Here is a 20,520-nt window from a genome sequence, read left to right as displayed (position 1 = left end):
AGCAATTAGATCCCTGGGTGGTTGTTTACAATGATCTCCAAGTAAGCGTCTGTAAGCAAGTGCCGTCATTACTCCGACAAGAATCTCCCTGGTTCCGAAATGGAAAATCACTGGACTCTGAGCTGTGAGTTCTGGATTCTGGTGCCACTTTTATTACTGTTTTACATGAGAATTTTATGTAAAATTCTACATAAAAATTTCCCTTACCTAAAATGAGTTATCTAGGTTAGATGATCCCTAGGTCTAAAATATGTTAAATGTCATAAAACTTCATCATGGCTTTCTTTCCTAGTCCGTCCTTCCGTCCTTCCTTCCTTCCTTCCTTCCTTCCTTCCTTCCTTCCCTCCTTCCCTCCTTTCCTTCTCTCCCTCCTCCTCTCTCTCTCTCATCCTCTTTCTCTCTCTCCCTCTCTCTCTCTCTCTCTCCCTCTCTTAGCATTTTCCATTACAAATTTCTTTGAGACTGAATAAACTTTCAAATAATCACTTCAGGAAAATTCACATACACTCTGTGTCATGTAGAAATGTGTGTTGAACTACATGTAATACAACATGGTGGTTACAGTGGCATAGACACATGTAGGTGTATTTTACTCCCATGACAAAAGTCTGAAGGTAAAAGATTGCTGGCCTTGTGTGTTTGCTGATTTTGTGTTTCAGCTTGACTGGCCTAAGGGATGCCCAGGTAGCCAGTAAACATTATTTTCAGGTGCGTCTGTGAGAATGTTTCCTGGAGGAATTAGCTGCAAGTCCCTCCAGCTTGTAGGTCATGGAACTCGATAATCACATGAGCTGATTCGTATAATAAATATCTTCATATATATCTCTATATTTCCCATTGGTTCTGTTTCTCTGAAGAGCCCTAAGAGACATTGGTTCAGGAGCTTCACTACATTCAGGTCAGCCTTCATGAAATTGTGGCATTTCTGTCATATTTGTCACCTCTTGGGTATAAAATATCTGGTATAGGAAGAAACTGCCGCGCCAAGGGCAGCCACTCCCTTTCATCAGAGTGGCAAAGGTTTTCCAGAGCCGTGTCCGTCTTCCTCCGCACCGGCATTCCTCCACTTCCATTCCGATGTCCAGAGAGTTTCACATGGCCTCCTCGACATCAAGGGAATCTGCCAGAGATTTGTGAACTTGACTTTGCATACCACTTAGGGGATTCAAACATCCTTTAAAACCCATTACAGTACTCAGCTTCAGAATTCCTGACTTAAAAAGTGGTTCTCTGAACCTCAGATCCTCACTGCTCGAAGGTAACCTGAAACCTTTGTTTAGAGCAGCAACTTGTTTAAAAGCCAGAGAATCAAGTGAGATCATGTATTATGACCGTGTTTTGCAAACTGTAAAGTTCTGCTTAATATGAAGGCACATTTCTATTGTGAAGATTTCCTTTGTGACCTATGTAAGGGTCAAGAATCTCGGTTTCCTTTTACATCTTGTGTTTGTATGTGTGTATACGCATGTGAATAAAAAAGTAAAAGCAACACAAAAAGAAAAACACAAGCAAACCAGTGCCAGAAACACACAGAAAATATGTTATTAGTTTCCAGATTGGGAAATGATGAGGAACTCATTTCAGTAGAAATCCATGGCCCTCCTCAGGGAGCCCACTCTGGCACTGGTGGCGCCCCAGTCGTGGTAGCTCCTGTAGTCCCCCGGCCTCAGCAGGTACTGCCGCCCCCGGTAGTTGGGCATCTCGTAGAGGACCCAGGAGCCCTCCAGCACGTGGAGGGAGTAAATTTCACTGGAGTGGAAGCGGTCCTGGAGAGACGAGCAGTCCTCAGTGAACTCCACCATCTGGCCTCTGTAATCTTCCCTCTCGTACAGCCGGATCCTGTGGGAGCCAGCCTGGCCCATCTGGAGATGGAAAGAGAAGAAAAGCAAACCGTGAAATGATTCCAACACATTCCTGCAGTCCATTTTGATGGAGACCAGCTCAAGCCGTTTGGAAATATATGGTGAAAATTAATTAATTCTGAGTATTTATATATTCCCTATTTTCAAAGGTGGAGGTTCAGCACTGTTTCAAGATCATAAAATGTGACTTAAGGAATTTAAAGGGAAATATCTGTTTAATCTACTTCCCAGGACAAACTGTTCACCATGCTAATCACACTAACCAGTACACCATACCACAGAGAAACACATACCTTTAACAGCTTATTAGTATTTTTGCTGTTTTGAAGAAATATTTTTTTTAATTTTTCAAGCACATGTGTTTGAGAAATAAAGTCAGTTTGTGAAATAAATGACCTTGCACTGAGTTTAAAATAAACCTTGGAAAGATCACCAAGGGGTTGGATATTTCTATGGAAAGCAACATTAAATGTTGTATGGATCTTCTTTTAATGGTATATAAATAGAATGAGGAAAAATGGAAACGAAAATCAAGGACTAATTTCTAAAAACCTTAGTGCTTAAAGACACGTTAATAAAAATATATGTAGCACATGTGTAAAACCTCCGTGTTGTTTACCATTGAGAGAAAGTAGTTGTATTTGTGTTGGCTGGGGAAAACTAAAATATGCAAGCAGGGAGCAGAAAAGAGACAGTCTTTTAAAAATGGCCCTTGTAATAGTTTCCTGTTGAGCTCCCATGTGCGCTCAGTAACTACCCTGCGTTCCAGAACTTACGTATTCTTCTGTTAGATGAAAGTGATTTCCCTGCAACTCCATTGTAAATGAGGACAGACCGGGACCTCTATTTTATGCAAGCCCAGGGCACCAACACATTCTTGCTCAATAAATATTTGCTGATTAACTGGCACCTGGGTACCACTTTGCTTTTGTTCAGGTAAAACGATTTTGAACGAATCTATCATAGCTTATCTTTTGTCCAAACTCTGAATTTTTGTGAATAATCACTACTCCAAATGTTTAACCTTTGCCTTGCAACTATCCATATGTCCATAGAGCCCATTCCTGATATGGGGCTGCAGACTCACGTGGGGGATGAGGCGGCAGGAGCGCACGGAGTCGCTGAGGCCCATCCACTGCTGGTAGTCGGGGTAGTCACCGCGCCGCAGGAAGTACTGGTGGCCCTGGTAGTTGGGGCGCTCATACAGCATCCAGCAGCCGCTGTCCACGCGGATGGAGTTACATCGGCTGAAATAGGGCTGCAGGTTGGAGTGGTCACTGCTGCACTCGTAGTGATGGCCCTGGAAGCCACTGTCCTCGTAGAAAGTAATCTGCAAGGAAGGGAACGAAATGCTCTGAGGCCTGAGCCCCGACCCTGCCTGCCTGGGCCCCTGCCGGCCAGGGTGCTGGGCTCACCTTCCCCATGGCTGGTGGACAGGACGGTGCGGGGTCAGTGGCTGGGCGGGCGGCGCGGCAGGTCTATATAGCAGGCGGGCTGCTGCGTTGGCAGGAACAACACAAAAGGGACCCGGGGTGACGAGGGGATTTTCATGTTCTTTTTTTTTTTTCTCTTTGCTGTCATAGTCCACGAGGCTCATTGTGGGTTTTGGACTCATTGTCTCTAGAGTATTTGGGTTGCTATGACTAGTTGATGCTATTGAGGCTGAAAAAAAAAGTCTTTGGGGACATTGTCTATTTAATAATAGAAGTAGAGCTTCAGCCATTTCATATATAGTCTGCACTGCTATTTGTATAGGTTGGGAAAAACAAATACATGTGAGTGGGGAAGCAAAAAACGCAGGATCTTAATATGGTAAATATAAACTAATCTGCAAGAACGATCATATTACTTATGTGTCACAATATTGACACTAATTGTTACTGGGAAGAAAATGACCTGCACTGAATTTGAGAATTTCAAATAAGTCCTTTAAGAGAACTTCCTCATTAATGGGTGTAAGAAATTGGAATGTTTACCGAGGGGGTTCCCAGAATTTTAAACTCAGGATGGTAAACAAACCAACACAACCACGAAGACAGAGCGAGCACAGCTCTCCAGCGTTCGTCCTGGTTCTGATCTTGCTGCAGTCATGCCGGGATGTAGACTAGGGATTAGACGGTTCATCTTGGCTAGTTGTGATTCCAAAGGGAGAATAGCTTTAAAATGCTGAATCTCAGGAAGAAGAACTAAAAGGGAAATAAAAGAAAATAAGAAAAAGTAATACCTTTAAAACAAAACCAACCAACCAAACAGACAAAAACACAGATGTCCTCTTTGGTTATTATAAAATCAAACCAAATTCCTAAGGAACCCTTTCTCAGAGGATCTAGATACACCTCGGTTTTGCAGGGAATGAGAGGACACAAAGCTTTTGACTTAGAGGAAATTCATGACAGGAAGACCAAGAGGAGCTCGAGCTGGAATGGTGCAGGAGAGGGAGGAGTGAGCATCTAGAAGCTGGGACTGCAGGAGACTCCAGAAAGTATTTATTGGCCTGGAAGTGAATGGTGTGATGGACTAGAAAGAGCAATGGAGTAGCAGATGACTGATGCCTTTAGCTTCTTTCACGCTCAAAGAATTATTCACAATCCTATGTTGTCTCTTGGAAATACCTTGTCTTAACTTGGATCATAAATCTTTTTTAAGTTGAAATTTATGAATTAAACATCAGCTATGTACAATATGCTGTGTTCAGTTCTTGGTATTCACTCTGTAAATGCACGTGTTTCCAAAGGCACGTAGGTTGACATAGTGGAAAACAAGCAGCCAGAACCTAAAGACTAAAAATCATCATTTTAATAAAAAAATATAAAAAATAGAATAATGCCAAAAGTAAATTTTTAAAAATAATCATTTTGCTATGAGGCATTTCCGTGGGGAGAGTGCTGGCAGGTGAAAACACTAAAACACGAGCGAGAACAAATGCAAAGAGCCCTGGAGAGCTCACAGAAGGACATGGTGGGAGCTGACAGGTGCTACGGCTGAAATTGAGGGTACGTCTGGGGGACCGGAACAAGGGACTTGGGGCTTGTTTTTTTCATTATCTAGGAAGAGGGAAGGCTTTATTTCAGCTGGAGGGAAGAAACAGGGAAAAAACCCTAAACTTCTCATAGAACTGCAAATGAATGCCTGGGGCCAAAATGTGGGTTGACACCAATGCTCTAGAGAAAATTCTGGGAGTAACAAATGTGAGTTCGACTGAAGCTCCAAGCTGTGCTTCATGCGCTCAGTGAACGCAAAGTAAAACCTGAGAACCCTTACACCTGTGGCACAGAAGCAGTGCTCTATGCGCAAGTTGCCAGGAATGACTGATGGGGACTGTCTTTGGAGGGAGGACAAGAGATGAGGAACAGCCCTGGCTGGAGTAGCTCAGTGGCATGAGCATGTGACTGTGAACCAAAGGGTTGCAAGCTTGATTCCCAGTCAGGGCACATGCCTGGGTTGCGGGCCAGGTCCCCAGGAAGGGACATGCAAGAGGCAACCACACATTGATGTTCCTCTCCCTCTCTTTCTCCTTCCCTTCTTCTCTCTCTAAAAATAAATAAATAAAATCTTTAAGAAAAAGATAAGAAACAAGATGCAACCCTTTGCCACTCCTTAAACATTCCAGCAATTTCAAAAAAAGGTGAAGGAGAAAGACTAGCTCAGGATTTTGCTGCATGAGGGTCAATAGTTTGTGTAACGGAAGTAAATGTCAGGTCTGCAAAAATAAGTACATAAGAAATAGCACTTTCCTGTTTTCTATAACTCGAAATATGTTATGAATCTAAGTGTTATTTCACTGGGATGGAGAGGAAATTTAACATTAGTCATGGTTGGGTTTCCTCTCCTCACTTTTCCAGACTCCATGGGTAGGTCCTGTGGGCTTAACATGAAATCGAGGAATTTCAAATGGGGTTAGAGGGTTCCCTGGGGACTAGGTTTATGTCCATCGTTGGTAGCTCTCCTGTTTTCACACCGGCCTGGAACGAGAGCTGACACCCTGAGGGCTGCGGGTCTGAGGTACGTTTTATTTGGTGGGCACAGTGTTGAGATTTTTTCTGGCAATGTTTTAGGTTGGTTCATACTTTCTGTAGTTCCCCACAGTGCCCATCACTCCTCGTTGTCTTACAGGAGGTCGTTTTACTTATGTACATCATTTCCCTGGTCCCTGATGGCACTGAGCAGCAAGCTCAAATGGGAGTTTCCAAACTCTACTCAGTTTCTACCAGTTTTTACCATTTTTTAAAAAAACTATACCTTAAAATTCTCAATCATTCTTTCTTGGTCTGAACTTGTGTATTTTGGGGTTCAAATCTCCTTTTGTGAATGCTTTCTCTTTTGTAAAATTATGTACGAATAGATGGCGCTTAGTTTTACATTTTTGTTATTTTGTTTTAAATTTTAAATGTCCTCGGAATAATTAAAATGGATGATCCTATGTTGGTCCCTATTTAAAGATAATTGGTCTGGGAAATCTAAAATATGAACAACTGTTTGATTTAAAGGATAAGAAAAATATGGTGAGCATTTTCTATGGGGGTTGTGTGTGTTATAATGCTTCAAAATCCTATCCCAGGTTTTTTTCACAAATATTTCTCCATTCAGCTCCCTACATTAGGGTCCACATGGCAGTTAAGACATCAGTCAGCCCTGGCTGGTGTAGCTCAGCGGATTGAGCACGGGCTGGGAACCAAAGTGTCCTAGGTTCGATTCCCAGCTAGGGTACATTCCTGGGTTGCAGGCCATAACCCCCAGCAACTGCACATTGATGTGTGTCTCTCTCTCTCTCTCTCTCTCTCTCTCTCTCTCTCCCCCCTCCCTTCCCTCCCTAAAAAAAAAATAAATAAAATCTTAAAAAAAGTAGGTTTACAGTCGTATCCCCTTAAAAAATAAAAAAGACATCAGTCAAACCTGGGCTAGTCTCATCCTTGCCTCTCTAAATGTGGGACATGGGCATGTTATTTCACTTAATTTAATCTTGTTTTTTTTCCCCCCACAGGTATTGTAAATAATAGGCTTAATTTGTTTAGTATATCAGCTACTTGGATTAAGTTAATTTTTTTCACCTTCAAGATATGGAAGCCAAGTCATTATGCTGTACATTCAAAACTCTTACAGTGCTGTATGTCCATTGTATCTCAATAAAACTCGGAAAAATAATGTTCTTCATTAAATGCAGTTTTATTATAAAACTGTCATATTCTTCTTTGTCACATGATGTTTCTCTTTTAACTGAACTAGTATCACTCCTTGTCCGCCACCCCTGTCAATACCTTCATCAATCTTTATCACTTTCAGAATGCTTTACTAAAGTGAAGCCCAAACTGACTGTTAAAAAGTGACTGGAAATGGGTTTCTCACCTTCCTCTTTCAGAATTCTAAAGAAGAAAAAAGCCGCCTCAGGTTGTGTTCCAAGTTCATTGTAATTTTGCATGAGAGAAAGAAAGAAAATAAGTCACTTATAAAATGTTTGGATTGTTGTTAGAATTTCTCTTCCTTGGAAGATGTATAAGTGGGTCCCAAGCACTTTCAGCCCAAGAAACGGGAAGGTTCTGTAGCTCTGGGTCATTGTTAAAATGTCTCCCGAAACATGGGAGGGACATTGGAGAATTCGCCTGGCCTGTACCCGAAGACCAGTGGGCCAGGCAAGGGAGTAAAGGGAAGTAAAGGGAGTAAAGGGAAGGTAGGAGATAGAGGGGGTGGTGGAAGGAGGGGCGAGAAGACAGGAGAAATGGTAGAGAATTGGTGACCATTTCCATCCTGGCCTCCAGTTCCCCAACCAAAAGGACAAAGGCGGAAATGACCGCTCTTGTGCAACCCATTGTCTGCAGTGGCAAGGACAATTTTTTAATTGTATTCACAGGAAGCTATTTTCATTGGAGGTGTTCTCCATAAGCAGGAAAAAATGAAGTGTCACCGATAGGTTATGTGTGTAGGGAAGTGTTAAATGTGCATGTGCTATGAAGAAAATACCTACTCCTTCCAAAATGTTAAGGAATAAAAACACACCTCATAAGAGATATGTAAATAAATATTACTCCATTTATTTCCCTAGTAGTTTGTTACAGGATGACTTTTAAGTACTAAGTGAAGGTAGTTGATAAACAAAAGTGATCGCATATGTGTTGTTTAGTACTTGGGCAGTACTTGACTCTAAAAAGTGATTATACACTTATTGAGTATTAACATTTTAGTATTATGTTTGTGCAGAGCTCTGTGGTGGTAGGGATCATGCCTTTTATTTGTTTCGGTTGATTTTTCATTCCCAGTGCTACATTTGGCAGGCTTATGGTGGGTGCTCGATAAATGGGAAAACTTTGGGCAGGGGGGGTCCACCAGGTGTAAAGACAGGTTAGCTATGAAGAAGGGATCACAAGGACCCCCTCCAGTTCGGTATACATAGAATCGGTAAAACAGTACGATCATGGGAGGCTTTTACTTTAGAGGAAACATTTTTATCTAAAAATAAATGAATTCTCTACTGATGAAAAGATTTTGAAAAATTTTTTAATATGCAGGGTTTTGCTTGTGAGCAAGATTTTACTTCAATCCAAGAGCCCCAGAAATTCTGGCTTTCTTCAATGTGCCTTTAAGTTTGAGACTGTTTTATTGGAGTAAAAGGATTTTTATGTTTACGGTACACTATGTCATGCCAATCTATTTAAAATACTAATGTGTACCTCATCAATTTGTTTGTGTTAGCTGGGTGTCGCGTACAGCTGTGCAGTTTCTGCCCTTCACACAGTGTTTGGCCATCAGCTACACTGGCCAGTAGTTGGAACACTCCAAGCAGAAGCTGTTTCAGAATAGGAAGGGGTGTCTGTAAATGAGTCCGAAAGTTTGGCAACGGCCTGTGACAACCTTGGCATTAGTTACATAATACTGTGCTTGCTGTACTTGAACAATGATTAAAAAAATTTAAAAAATACTGTGCTTGCAAGTGAACGAAACTACAATTCCTTATATAGCATAATCAGGCTTTTTGCCAGGTGGGCTTTTGTTCACCACTCATCTGTGACCCTCTGTGACCTCCATCCACCTCTTGGGTCAAAAGGAATGCGTTCCTCAAAGCCAAGGCTGAATGCCTTCTTTCTCACCCATCACCCTCTCCCGTTTCTCTGTGTTGACTTGCCTTGCGTTCTCAGACAGGTTACCTCCTCTCCCCACCCTCACTTCTGGACCTGCTCAAGACTCATTTGATCTTGGAGCTCTTCTAGACCAGACATCTTCCCACTTATTCACTCCTCAAAGGACTCTAGAAACGCTTCCTTTACCAGGGAGCATTTACCTGTAAATTATAATTGGTGTGCAATGCAAGAACAACAGAAGCCAACAATTGCCAACAATACAGACTAAATACTTTATTAGGTTCCAAATTGAGAAAACGGTAGTGTGAACTATTTTAGTACACATCCGCCACCCTCCGCAAAGAGCCAGCCTTGGCATCCTCGGCTCCCCAGTCCTGGTAGCGCCTGTACTCTTGGGGCTTCAGCAGGTACTGCCGTCCTCGGTAGTTGGGCATCTCGTAGAGGACCCAGCAGCCCTCCAGCACATGGAGGGAGCGGACCTCACTCAGATGGAAGCGGTCCTGGATGGAGGCGCAGTCCTCACTCAGCTCCACCATGAGGCCTTTGTGGTCCTCTCTCTCATACAGCCGCAGCCTGTGGGAGCCTGTCTGCTTGTCCACAGAGAGACGGGACAGAAGAAGCAACCAAACAACAGATGAACTTGGTGGGCTGGGGCATGGCATTGTCTGTGTAAAAACTGAGACTCTAGGGTTGCTGTGAATGGGTCTGCGTTCTACTAGCATTTGACAAATATTTGCATGCTTTTCTATTTCTTATCTAGGAGATGTGATTTTTAAGAGATTCAAAGTCTGGGTTAGAATTTACCAAGAGTTCAAATATCTCATTTTCCTAATTCCTCGATTCCTAGCTGTTAAACCAAACAGCTTTATATTTGGGAGGAAATATAAAGTATTTTGAGTGATATTCTTTTAATATGATAATTATTTCCCAAATTTATAAACACACAAAATTTATGGATTTAGATGTATATAAATTTGCATATGTATATAAGTTTGTAAATTTATATGTATATAAATTTATATGTAGAATTTAAACAATGACATACTTCAGTGAAAATTGGTTTAAACAGTCACTTGAAATCATAATTCAACTGATTTTCCAAATTAAGAACAATTACTTTTTCCAAAGTTGGACATTACCTTTCAACAGCCTGTATTAACATTAGAGTTTTCAATTTTTACTACTTTACAGTGGAGCTGTAATTCCCTTACTGTAGGTAAAATGAATTTCATTATCAATTCCCTTACTGTAGGTAAAATGAATTTCTTAGAAATACTGCCTTTTTTTGTACAACCAATTTCCCATTTGCAAATTTTGTTTTATATATCACCACCTTATGACATTTATCACAGACTCTTGATTGACCTATTGGTAGTAGAAATTAAAAATAAAATGGACTCTTTAAGTGAATTCTTCCCTAATAGTCTGTGCTGTCTTTGTGCGGGTATCTATCTGGGCTTAAGCAAGTATCTAAAGCCCTCCTAATCCTTTGGTGTTTTTAAAGGAAAGCCTCCTTCATCCTAACCACCGGCAATAATACTGTGAGGACCCTCAGGCGCCGTGACCACCACCAAGCGGAACTCACTTGGGGAATGAGGCGGCAGGAGCACACGGAGTCGCTGAGGCCCATCCACTGCTGGTAGTCGGGGTAGTCTCCGCGCCGCAGGAAGTACTGGCGGCCCTGGTAGTTGGGGCGCTCATACAGCATCCAGCAGCCGCTGTCCACGCGGACGGAGTTGCAGCGGCTGAAGTAGGGCTGCAGGTTGGGGCAGTCGCTGCTGCACTCATAGCACCGGCCCTGGAAGCCCCGGTCCTCGTAGAAGGTGATCTGCAAAGGAAGAATAATTGCGAATGAAATAATTTGCTCCCAAGTGATCTTGTATGGAGGCTTAAAAAATTTTTTTTTTCCATTTTATTTAACTTGGGTTCTGCTCACCTTCCCCATGGCTGGTTGAATCTGATGAAGCGAGTTCAGTGGATGGGCCGGCAGTGCGGGGAGCCTATATAGCAGGCTGGCTGCTGCGTTAGCAAGAACGACACAAAAGGGGCCCAGGGTGAGGAGGGGATTTCATGGGTCCCTTTTACACGCTGCATTCAGTGGAAATGCCTGTGGAGTTTACCCTCATTCTCTGGTATATTCTAACACTGTCCTGTACGTGTTTTAGAGACGAACGTCCCTACAGCTGCTTTCATTTGGATTCTTAGTGTTTTATAAACTTATCAGCACATCAGTTTGAACTTTTGACCTGAAACGCATGTGTCTACAATTCAGTTATGCCCCATGCATTTTCTAGGAAAAGTCTATGCCTTTATAGAACTGCCTCAGAATGCCACAGCACTGACTAATTTTCCTTGACGAGAGAGACCACTTTAACCTAAAATTTCTTTCTTTCTGCAGTTTGCCAGTCTAATGTAGGATGCAAATCTGGGTTCTGATCTTTGCTAGTTTTGACTGAGTTGACCAGATGCTTGGAGGCATAGCTACTGACTTTGTCTTTGAAATACTTCATGTAACTAAAAGTCAGCAGCTGGTAGTCAACTGGTGATAAGAATCAAGGGAAAGGCTTCTATGATTATTGGATCCACGACTGAGAATTTTATTGCTTTATAGATCACCTCCCATTTTCCAGGGCCGGGAGAGGCAGCAAAGCTTCATGGATTGAGAAAGTCCACCTAGTAACTACATTACCTCTCAGAGCACCATAGTACTTATCTCCTGGTACATAGTATGTTGTGTGAGGAAGAAATAAAGAAAAAAGAAAGAGAAAGATGTTCTCGCCGGTGTGGCTCAGTGGATTGAGCATCGACTTTGCACCAAAAGGTTGCTGGTTGGATTCCCAGTCAGAGCCCAGGCCTGGATTTCAGGCCAGGTCTCCAGTAGGGGCGAGTAAGAAGCAACCACACATTGATGCTTTTCTCCCTCTCTTTCACCCTCCCTTCCTCCCTCTCTGAAAATAAATAAATAAAATTTTTTAAAAGAAAGAAAGAAAGAAAAGCCGCTGACATTCAGAAGCTGGCCTGGCCCTGGGAGCTAAGCTACATTATTCCCCTGTCAGATGTAAACAATCTCACAGAATAGCAACTGCAGGCCAGCTTACTCTGAGATCACGACGAAAGGAGACAAGCGCAGGCCAAAACAAAGTCAGCGCGCCACCCCCTAACCCCCCAACCCTGCCAAATACCAAACACCCCTCTCTGGGCTAAAATGATTAACTGCTATTTCTATATCAACTACGGCTTTACTCTTGTGCTGAGCTCCCCTCCCCAAGAGTATGTTTGTTGAGATCCAATCCTAAAATTACCCCTGCTTTCTGACAACACCCAGTCTAGAGTGAACCCCTGCTTGCCCAGACCCTTCTCCAAATCATGCAATGAAAGTAGAAATCCTATAACACACTCTTTCTGACACTCTCTTATTGAGACACTTGTGCCTCCTCCCCATGGTGGACGTCCTTTCTCGATCTAACAAGTAATAAACCCAACTTGTTTCATGATGAGGGTCCCTGATGGTCTTTGGCTAAAGGACATTGACGTGAGTACGTGGGATTATGTATGCCACATGTTTGCCATCCACTTGGCACAAATGAGCACTGAATAAAGATCTTGTATTGGTAATAATGTGACATTGTTAAGGACCATTTCAGCCTATTTATCTCTCTCAGAGAGATTCCACTCTCTCAAAGGTGCTTGAAAAATCTTTCTGCTATGAAGCCATTTTGTGATTAAAAAACATGGTGGATTTGGAAGGGACTTTAGAAATGACCTATTGGTTTTCAGACTGTAGTGTGTATAAGAATCACCTGTGCTTAATGAAATGCAAAGTACCAGGCCCTAACCTCATGGGAGATTCTGCATTACTGCATCTGGAAAAGACTCCAGAAATCCATAGTTTTTAACCAGCACCAGATTGTTCTTGGACAAAACTTTGAAAATCATTACTCTGGTTTATTTCTTTATTTTTTCTAAATGAGAAAAACATATGTTTTAGCTATCCCCAGGTGTAATTTTATTAGCAATTTTACCAACATTCTTCTCAAACGTATAGGCAGAAATGCTTTTTGCTTTGTTCTATATTTTCCTATACACATAATGAGAGAATCAAAGCAGAAGCGCCAGCACTTTAAATAATAGCGCTGATACATAGGAAAGGAGATAATGATGCATTTGCATATGACTAAATGTTAGTCTTATCTCAGAATGGCATCGTTTTGACACCTCTCTCACCGCTTTTCAGGTCTCTCTCCTTCTCCTCCCTAGCCCTCCCCTGCCTTCCTCTCCACGGTGCTCCCACAATCCTTCCCTGAAAGCAGCTGCCTTTCATCGAGTGTCCTCATATCTCAGCTGGGCTTTCAATAGTATCTTGACTTTGTGCAATCTCGCCTTTCTTCAGCAGTGAACTCGGCTAGGACACCAGGGTGATCAGAATCAGAACACGTGAAGTCATGCTGCTGCTATGAGCTGAATGTTTGTGTCCCCCCCAAATTCATATGTTGAAACCTTAATCCCCAATGTTGAAGGCCTAATTTCCAAAGGAGATGAGGCCTTTGGGAAGTAACTAGGTCGTGAGTGTCCTTATAAAAAGTGACACGGAAGAGCTTGCTTCCTCTCCCTGTTTGCCAGGTGAGGACACAAAAAGAAGACATCTGCAAACCAGGAAGGGGCTCTCGCCAGACAATATGTCTGCCAGTGCCCTCATCTTCGACTTCCCAGCCTCCGGAACTGTGAGCAATGCACGTTTGCTGTTGAAGCCCCCCAGTCCCTGGTATTTTTGTTACAGCAGACAGAACTAAGACAGCTGCTCATCTGCCTGAAATACTTCATGGACTCCCCTAAGGGCCTCCAGAATCAAGTACTGGTTTCTTGGCATGACACCCCAGACCCAACATCCTCTGTCTGCCCTGACTTCCCGTCTGATCACACTGGACTGCTTGTAGTTTCCTAAACGCACAAAGTTATTTGCACACTTCTCTTGTTTTTTAATGTGTTGGTCTTTTTTGCCTTAAAACAACAGTTTCACATTTTTCCAGAGAAATTGTACCCTTTCCTCAAAACTTAGTTCAAGTGTCAATTCCTCTGCAAAGATTCTCTTGAACTCTTCTTTATCTTCCAGGCTAATACTACCTATTTGGTTCACTGAACTTCTTGTTCATACAACCATAATGGTAATTATCACTTATCTAATTAGTTCATTTGGATATCAATTCCTCCAAATAAATGAGGAGACCCCCATCAGGACAGTGACTACTCTAGTTTTGTGTCATCACTAACTAGCAAAATGAACTGGTATATTAAAGTTACTCAATAAATGCCTGGGAGATATAAATGTTATTCTCTAGTCTGAAGTTCATTATTGTAATAGTCCACGGGACCAATTTCAAATGCTCAGCACACACTGGCATACATACTTCCATCGAAGTTCAGCATTGGCAACTTTCAATGTACAGGAAGACACAAACACCCTGCATTTGACCTATTAATGGGCCTTTATAACGGGAGATGACTAAGCAAAAGAGTAAATATAGGAATGATATGTTGTCCCCCAGGCCCCTTGCTCCTCAGTAATTCTCATTTTTATGTCTTTCTTATACATCAAATTAATGTTACAATGGCAGCAGCCAATTGCAGAGTTTTGCCAGTGTTTGAGGTCCAGCCAGCAGTTGACCTTACCACCCACTTTCCTGCTTCCTAGTAATTCACATAGCATGTACATCATCTATGTGCTTGGTTAAATGAGCAGAGGTCATTTGACTGGCAGCTGCATAGACCAAACTAGGCCATGCAAAGAGCCTGGGTAAAGGACCAAAGACCACCATCAGAGAAACAACTCGTCTTTGATGACTCACCTTGCTTACCTGCTATGGCATTTCTTTTAGTACAAACTGACTTTTGAGTTAAAAACAATTTCTTCTGGTTTAAGCAACATGTTGTTGTGATGTTCACTTTTGTTTTGACAAACCAACAAGGGAGAAAATTGAACTCCTGAAGTTCAAAGAGAGAGAATAAGACACTTACTAACATCAGGGTCTAACCACACAGCCGCAGGGCAGGGCAATCAGAGAGAGAATCCAGAGAAGGAGGATCCCTTGAGAGTGTAACTCCATACAGCAGTTCTTGGCACTTCTCTATGGAGTAGCTGCTACTTCAGTTTCTTTGCTTGGAGGGTCTTTATAAAGTTGTTAGATAATCTAGAAGCCACTGTAGATTCAAAGGGAGAAAGAGGAAAAAAAGGAAGAAAAAGATTTAAAATCTGGACTTCATATTGCAAGTTAGGATATGCAGGAAACACTGGTGTGTGTTGGGTGTGCAGTTTGCACTGGAGGTATCTCAGATTGTTAGTTCATCTTCATGGGGACAAGGTTAGTGGAATTCTGCAGGCTATCCCTTGCATTCCACTCTTTCTGGCTGCCTTCTCTCCAGGCCCTTTCACCTCTTTGAGGTCTCAGCACTAACTTCAGAGAGGGCAGGGAGAGAAGGAGAAAGGATAGAATTAGGAGTTAGTTTGGGCTTAATCTCGTCCCCTGATCACACCCTACTGTTGAGTGTTCTTTATATTGGAGTTAGAGGGGGGATACCACTCTCTTTGCCTGTGTCCTAGTGATGGAAGCAACTGATTTTCAAGAAGAAAAACTTGATCAGTGAGATCCAGGAACTCTTATTTTATGAGCTTTCAATTCAGGTGTTTCATGATAATTTGCATGTCTGAAACCTTGGGTTTCTAATTCATGTTTGATGTATTATTGTTATTATTGGCAAACAGAAGACTGTCCAAGAAGCCAGTGCTAGTGTTGAGAGTTTAAAGTCTGAAGAACTGAGATTTGGGAACAATGGATACAAACTAATTCAAGAATCTATTTTTCCAGGGAAGGAGCTTTTATAAGCAGCCAAACCATGTACTCCAGTTTCCCTGGAACAGTTTTGATTCAAGCCTCTTGCCCCAGTATAATCCTTAATAGTACACTTTCACTCTCAAACATGATTCCGTTTAAGAAACAATTATGTTCTATTTATAAGCCACTTGGATAGTACATTTGGAGCCCTTGAGGACATGGGACAGACAGAGACTCCATAACAACCATGTAGGTACGGCTAAGGACAGAGAAGAAAGGAGCACAGATGGGGGAAAAAAGATAAGATCATGCACGAGCAGGCTGAAGCTGGCAGACCGGCTGGAGCAGAACCGCCCACTGTTGTCATGCTGTAATGATCTAAACTTGCATCTCTCTCCTAGAGCCTCTATAATTGAGCTGGCTGCACACAGTAATGCTTTATGTGAGGGATGGTTCCGGAGCATGTCTTCCATCTGAGTCAGTATGGTGCGTGGGAGGGGACAGTGAGACACATGGGGAGGGCAAGATGATCCACCCGATGACAAGGTAGGAGTTCAGAGTGGATGGTGACTGGGAAAAGTCAGTCACCATTCATTTTCTCTCTAGAATTACAAGAGACAATTACAAGAATCATTTTGTTAGAATTTCAAAGGATGGGGTACTTACATTTTGAACTGAAGTTATCAGTTTCATTGAATTACTTGATAAGAAGCAGTCCAAAGAACTATACTTAATTACTGCAGGGTGTTATTGAGGGTGTTGTTCACTCAGTGCCCTCATTGCCAGGAGCCACGAGAACATTTTCTTTTAGGTTTCAGTACTCGGGATGATTAGGCTTGTCATGAATAATTCATGTATTTGTCATATAGATTCTATGAATTGTGGAACTGAACTTGTTTCCCTCTCTGCCTTGGATGCTGGATCCACATCTGGCTGTATCCACAGCCAACAAAGTGCCTTAGAGAATGCAACATGGCCTTGAACTTCACCCCTGGCTCCATTTCTCTCTCTCCTTCCTACTCTTTCTGTGTCTTCTGATGCAATTTCCTCATTCATTTTCATTTATTTAGTTTATTATATTGTAATTCTTATTAGTGACTTTAATCTGTTCTTGAAAAATAAAGGAAACATACATACAATCAAACCCCAGAAAATTTCAATTTCTTATTTTGCATTTAGTATAATTTTCTAGATAGAGTTATAATACTTTATTTCCTATTAAAATGATAGAAGGCTGACTTTCCCTGTGTGCATATGGTCTTGGCAAAAATCCCGAAATTCTTCTACAAAGCACATACAGCAAACCTATGGGAATTGTGTTTGGACTGGAAATCTCATGGAGGAATGGGGCATCGGAAGTGAAATTGGGAGAAAAGGAACAGTGGTTGTTACTACAGGTATGCAATAGGTGAGAGGGGACAGTTTATTTATGGAGCTGCAGTAAGAATCCAGATGCTGAGAATGACTATTCTCATCAGCTAAGACTTGGACTATACAAAAAAAAAAAAAAAAGATAGTGGAGACAACCAGGAAGAACAATGAGGATAAGTCTTTAAAAGAATGCTGACAAAATGTTCTCCCTTTATCCTCCTTCTAAGACGCTGTTTCCCCATTTTGAAAACACGTGTCATTATTTTTGCCAAGTGCCAAAATTGCAGATTGAAAGACAGGCAGGACTCTACTGGTGCCAGAAACACAAGCTAAAATGTTTTATTAGATTCTAAAGGAGAAACGTGAAGAATGTGAATACTTCAGTAAAAATCCATGACACGTCTAAAAGAACCGACTTTGGCATTCGTAGCACCCCAGTCAAGATATCTTCTGTACTCTCCTGGTCTCAGGAGGTACTGCCGTCCCCTGTAGCTGGGCATCTCATAAAGAACCCAGTAGCCCTCCAGCACATTGAGGGAATGGATTTCACTGATGTGGAAGCGGTCCTGAAGAGAGAGACAGTCATCTGTGATCTCCGACATTTGTCCTCTGAAGTCATCTCTCTCGTAGATCCTCATTCTGTAAGTGCCAGAGTGCTGGGGTGGCAGACAGAAAGTAAAAAGTAAGTGAACGCAAATAAAGAGAAATTAAAGTTCTAGTCCCTGTGCCTCCCTGGTCACACCTGTCCAGAAGTTCTGAGTTCAAGTTTGCTTCCAGAACAGCCATGTTGCAGAGTTCAAGAGCCTTCCCTGCCCCGCATCACCCACTTGAAGTGAGTCTAATAATTACGGGGTGCAGCAAGGAACAGAATTCAGCAGCCCTTCAAACGCTACCCACCATTCTCTGGCCTTGGGAATTAAGATTTGCCTACAATAAAATGGATTAATTAGTTCTCCTTATTATAGAAATTCCTTTACAAAGGTGAAAGATGAGAGTCATTGGAAAGACCTGTCTCATTTAATAAATTACTCTTGTTAAAAAAACACTTTTAAGCCCTGGCTGGCATAGCTCAGTGGATTGAGTGCGGGCTGGGAACCAAAGTGTCCCAGGTTCGATTCCCAGCCAGGGTACATTCCTGGGTTGTAGGCCATAACCCCCAGCAACCACACATTGATGTTTCTCTCTCTCTCTCTCCCCCCTCCCAGCCCTCCCTAAAAATAAATAAATAAAATCTTAAAAAAAAACACGTTTAGGTATTTTCTGCACAACTGATGTTTTAGCATTCACGTACACGATGGCACATGGGATTACAAAGCTCTTGCACAAATTTAAGATGACACACTTTTATAATGTCGGTTCAGGTTTCAACCTATTTGACTCTACCTTCCCTTCTGGCCTCCTGCCCTCAACGTTTTTGTTTCCCTCAGCTGCAAGAGTCATGTTCATTAAGCTCTGTCTGGCTGACACAACACCGCTCCCCCCCCCGCCCCGCCTCCCACACGCCATTCTTCTGAGAACCCTGCAATCACTGCCTAGGAAATAGCAAATGACCAACGAGAGTTTGGATTTGGCCTTTCCCCTAGTTTATAACCCCCAACGTGAGCTGGGAGGTTCTGACCATGAAATTGGAACAGAAACTAGAAGACAGGGGCCTTTCTTCTTCCAAGAGATAACCAATAGAACAGTGAGCCAAAGCAAGCAAAAGCACTTTTATCAATTAAACAGACACAGATTGTTCTTTCTAAGTTTTGTCAGATGGGATTTCTGAGTTGATAAGGCTCGGAGTCACCACTTGAAGAAATTATACCGTGAACAGGTGGTAACTTCAGTTTTCTCTCTGTTCTGCTTTTTCTTAGTCTTCGACTTTTAATTTTGGATTACATTGAAAATGCAAAATCTGGCAACATGTGATTTAAAAAAAAAAACAGGTTTCATGAAGAATGTCTTCTCATCTGAAACATCCTTCTGGAATGAACTGCGGGCACTAGGCTCACTTCCACTTTCTGCTCACTAGTTGGAAGAATCTGGTGGAAGAATGATCTTTTTTAATGGCTTTCATCTCCAAAGAGACCGAAGAGAAAAACAGAACCACACTCACTTCAGGAATGAGGCGGCAGGAGCGGATGGAGTCGCTGAGGCCCATCCACTGCTGGTAGTCGGGGTAGTCCCCGCGCCGCAGGAAGTACTGGTGGCCCTGGTAGTTGGGGCGCTCATAGAGCATCCAGCAGCCGCTGTCCACGCGGATGGAGTTGCAGCGGCTGAAGTAGGGCTGCAGGTTGGGGCAGTCGCTGCTGCACTCATAGCACCGGCCCTGGAAGCCCCGGTCCTCGTAGAAAGTGATCTGCAAAACGGCAGAGCATGAAGCTGTTTGCCCTGCTGAAGATGCTGCGACAAGGCAAAAGTTGAGGCTCAGGGACCCGGCACTTACCTTTCCCATGTTGGAGAGAGTGAGCAGGCGAGCTGGCGGTGTTCGCTCGGTGCTGTGTGGGACCAGGGCCACCGCCTGCGCTATATATAGCTGCCCTGGCTGCTGCCTCCGCAGGAAATCACACAAAAGGGGCCCATTTCGGAGAGTAGAGGATTTGCAAACTCGGCGCTCCCCTCCCCACCCTGCCCCCTACCTCCGTCACTGGGGTTGCTGAAATGGTTTGCTCTCATTCTTTCTGGTAGGTTCCGGTCATTCTAATTCACTAAAGTTGTTGTTGCCACCAAAATGAAAAGAGTCTTTCCTCTTTTAGTTGAGCAAAAGCAGGAGCGAAATTCTATCCCCAGGCTTTTATCTGTTGGTTCCAAAGCCGAGAAAGTCTGGGCCTTGAGTTAGAGGTCTACCCTCCAGCCCCGCTCAGTTAGCTGCTAATGTTAGAGCCTCAGGCACTCTGCGGGTCGGGCGTGGAAGTGAGCGGTGCCTTTGGGGCCTGCACCACCGCTTGGCGGAGGAGCAAGTGCTTGCAAATGATGCTACCTGTGACCACCTACCCTGCCTGTCCCGCGGCCTTGCTTTGACACTGCTTCCTCTAAAGTTGCTTCCCTTCACAGTACTAAGGAGCACCAGGAGACTGTCGAACAGGCACGGTCTGCGGAGAGCACACTCAGACAGCAGTGGCGGCACACAGGCACCGGTGCTTCGGCAGTCTCTGTTAGCGCTTGTGCAGTCTTCAGAAAGCCGCTCAAGTTCTTCAAGCCTCAGCTTTCCCATATAAGATATAACTGACAAGGAAAATCAAGTGAAATAATGAACTTGAGCTCTGGCTGGTGTGGCTCAGTGGATTGAGCACTGGTCTGTGGGCTGAAAGGTCGCCTGTTGGATTCCAGCCAGGGAACATTCTTGGGTTGTGGGCCAGTCCCGGGTTGGGGGCATACAAGAGGCAACCAATCTATGCTTCTCCCGCA

General features: G+C 43.1%; 3 protein-coding genes across 3 annotated transcripts; all 3 read right to left on the bottom strand.

The window, feature by feature from the left end:
* Positions 1-1,517: 1,517 nt before the first annotated feature.
* Positions 1,518-3,355, bottom strand: LOC114495208 (gamma-crystallin D). Its single transcript, XM_036022964.1, has 3 exons — positions 3,278-3,355; positions 2,950-3,192; positions 1,518-1,862 (listed from the first exon to the last, which is right to left on the bottom strand). The coding sequence occupies exons 1-3, from the start codon at positions 3,284-3,286 to the stop codon at positions 1,581-1,583; spliced, it is 534 nt and encodes a 177-aa protein (XP_035878857.1). The 5' UTR covers positions 3,287-3,355; the 3' UTR covers positions 1,518-1,580.
* A 5,825-nt stretch (positions 3,356-9,180) lies between these two features.
* On the bottom strand, positions 9,181-10,962 carry CRYGC (crystallin gamma C). Its single transcript, XM_028510389.2, has 3 exons — positions 10,869-10,962; positions 10,518-10,760; positions 9,181-9,519 (listed from the first exon to the last, which is right to left on the bottom strand). The coding sequence occupies exons 1-3, from the start codon at positions 10,875-10,877 to the stop codon at positions 9,247-9,249; spliced, it is 525 nt and encodes a 174-aa protein (XP_028366190.1). The 5' UTR covers positions 10,878-10,962; the 3' UTR covers positions 9,181-9,246.
* Positions 10,963-17,441: 6,479 nt separating this feature from the next.
* Positions 17,442-19,633, bottom strand: LOC114495176 (gamma-crystallin B). The gene is made up of 3 exons (XM_028510352.2): positions 19,559-19,633; positions 19,229-19,471; positions 17,442-17,786 (listed from the first exon to the last, which is right to left on the bottom strand). The coding sequence occupies exons 1-3, from the start codon at positions 19,565-19,567 to the stop codon at positions 17,511-17,513; spliced, it is 528 nt and encodes a 175-aa protein (XP_028366153.1). The 5' UTR covers positions 19,568-19,633; the 3' UTR covers positions 17,442-17,510.
* Between the last annotated feature and the right edge of the window lie 887 nt (positions 19,634-20,520).

The sequence above is a fragment of the Phyllostomus discolor genome, chromosome 4, assembly GCF_004126475.2.
Source record: "Phyllostomus discolor isolate MPI-MPIP mPhyDis1 chromosome 4, mPhyDis1.pri.v3, whole genome shotgun sequence".
NCBI classification, from domain to species: Eukaryota; Metazoa; Chordata; class Mammalia; order Chiroptera; family Phyllostomidae; genus Phyllostomus; species Phyllostomus discolor.
This window is presented reverse-complemented; position numbering and strand designations above follow the sequence as displayed.

Bases quoted from the DNA above. Each gene is read 5' to 3' on its own strand.
- LOC114495176 (XM_028510352.2), bottom strand. The intron at 17,787-19,228 runs GTGAGTGTGGTT...CTGCCACCCCAG, and splicing joins CCTGCCGCCTCATTCCTGAA to CACTCTGGCACTTACAGAAT.
- CRYGC (XM_028510389.2), bottom strand. The intron at 9,520-10,517 runs GTGAGTTCCGCT...GTGGACAAGCAG, and splicing joins CCTGCCGCCTCATTCCCCAA to ACAGGCTCCCACAGGCTGCG.
- LOC114495208 (XM_036022964.1), bottom strand. The intron at 1,863-2,949 runs GTGAGTCTGCAG...TTCCATCTCCAG, and splicing joins CCTGCCGCCTCATCCCCCAC to ATGGGCCAGGCTGGCTCCCA.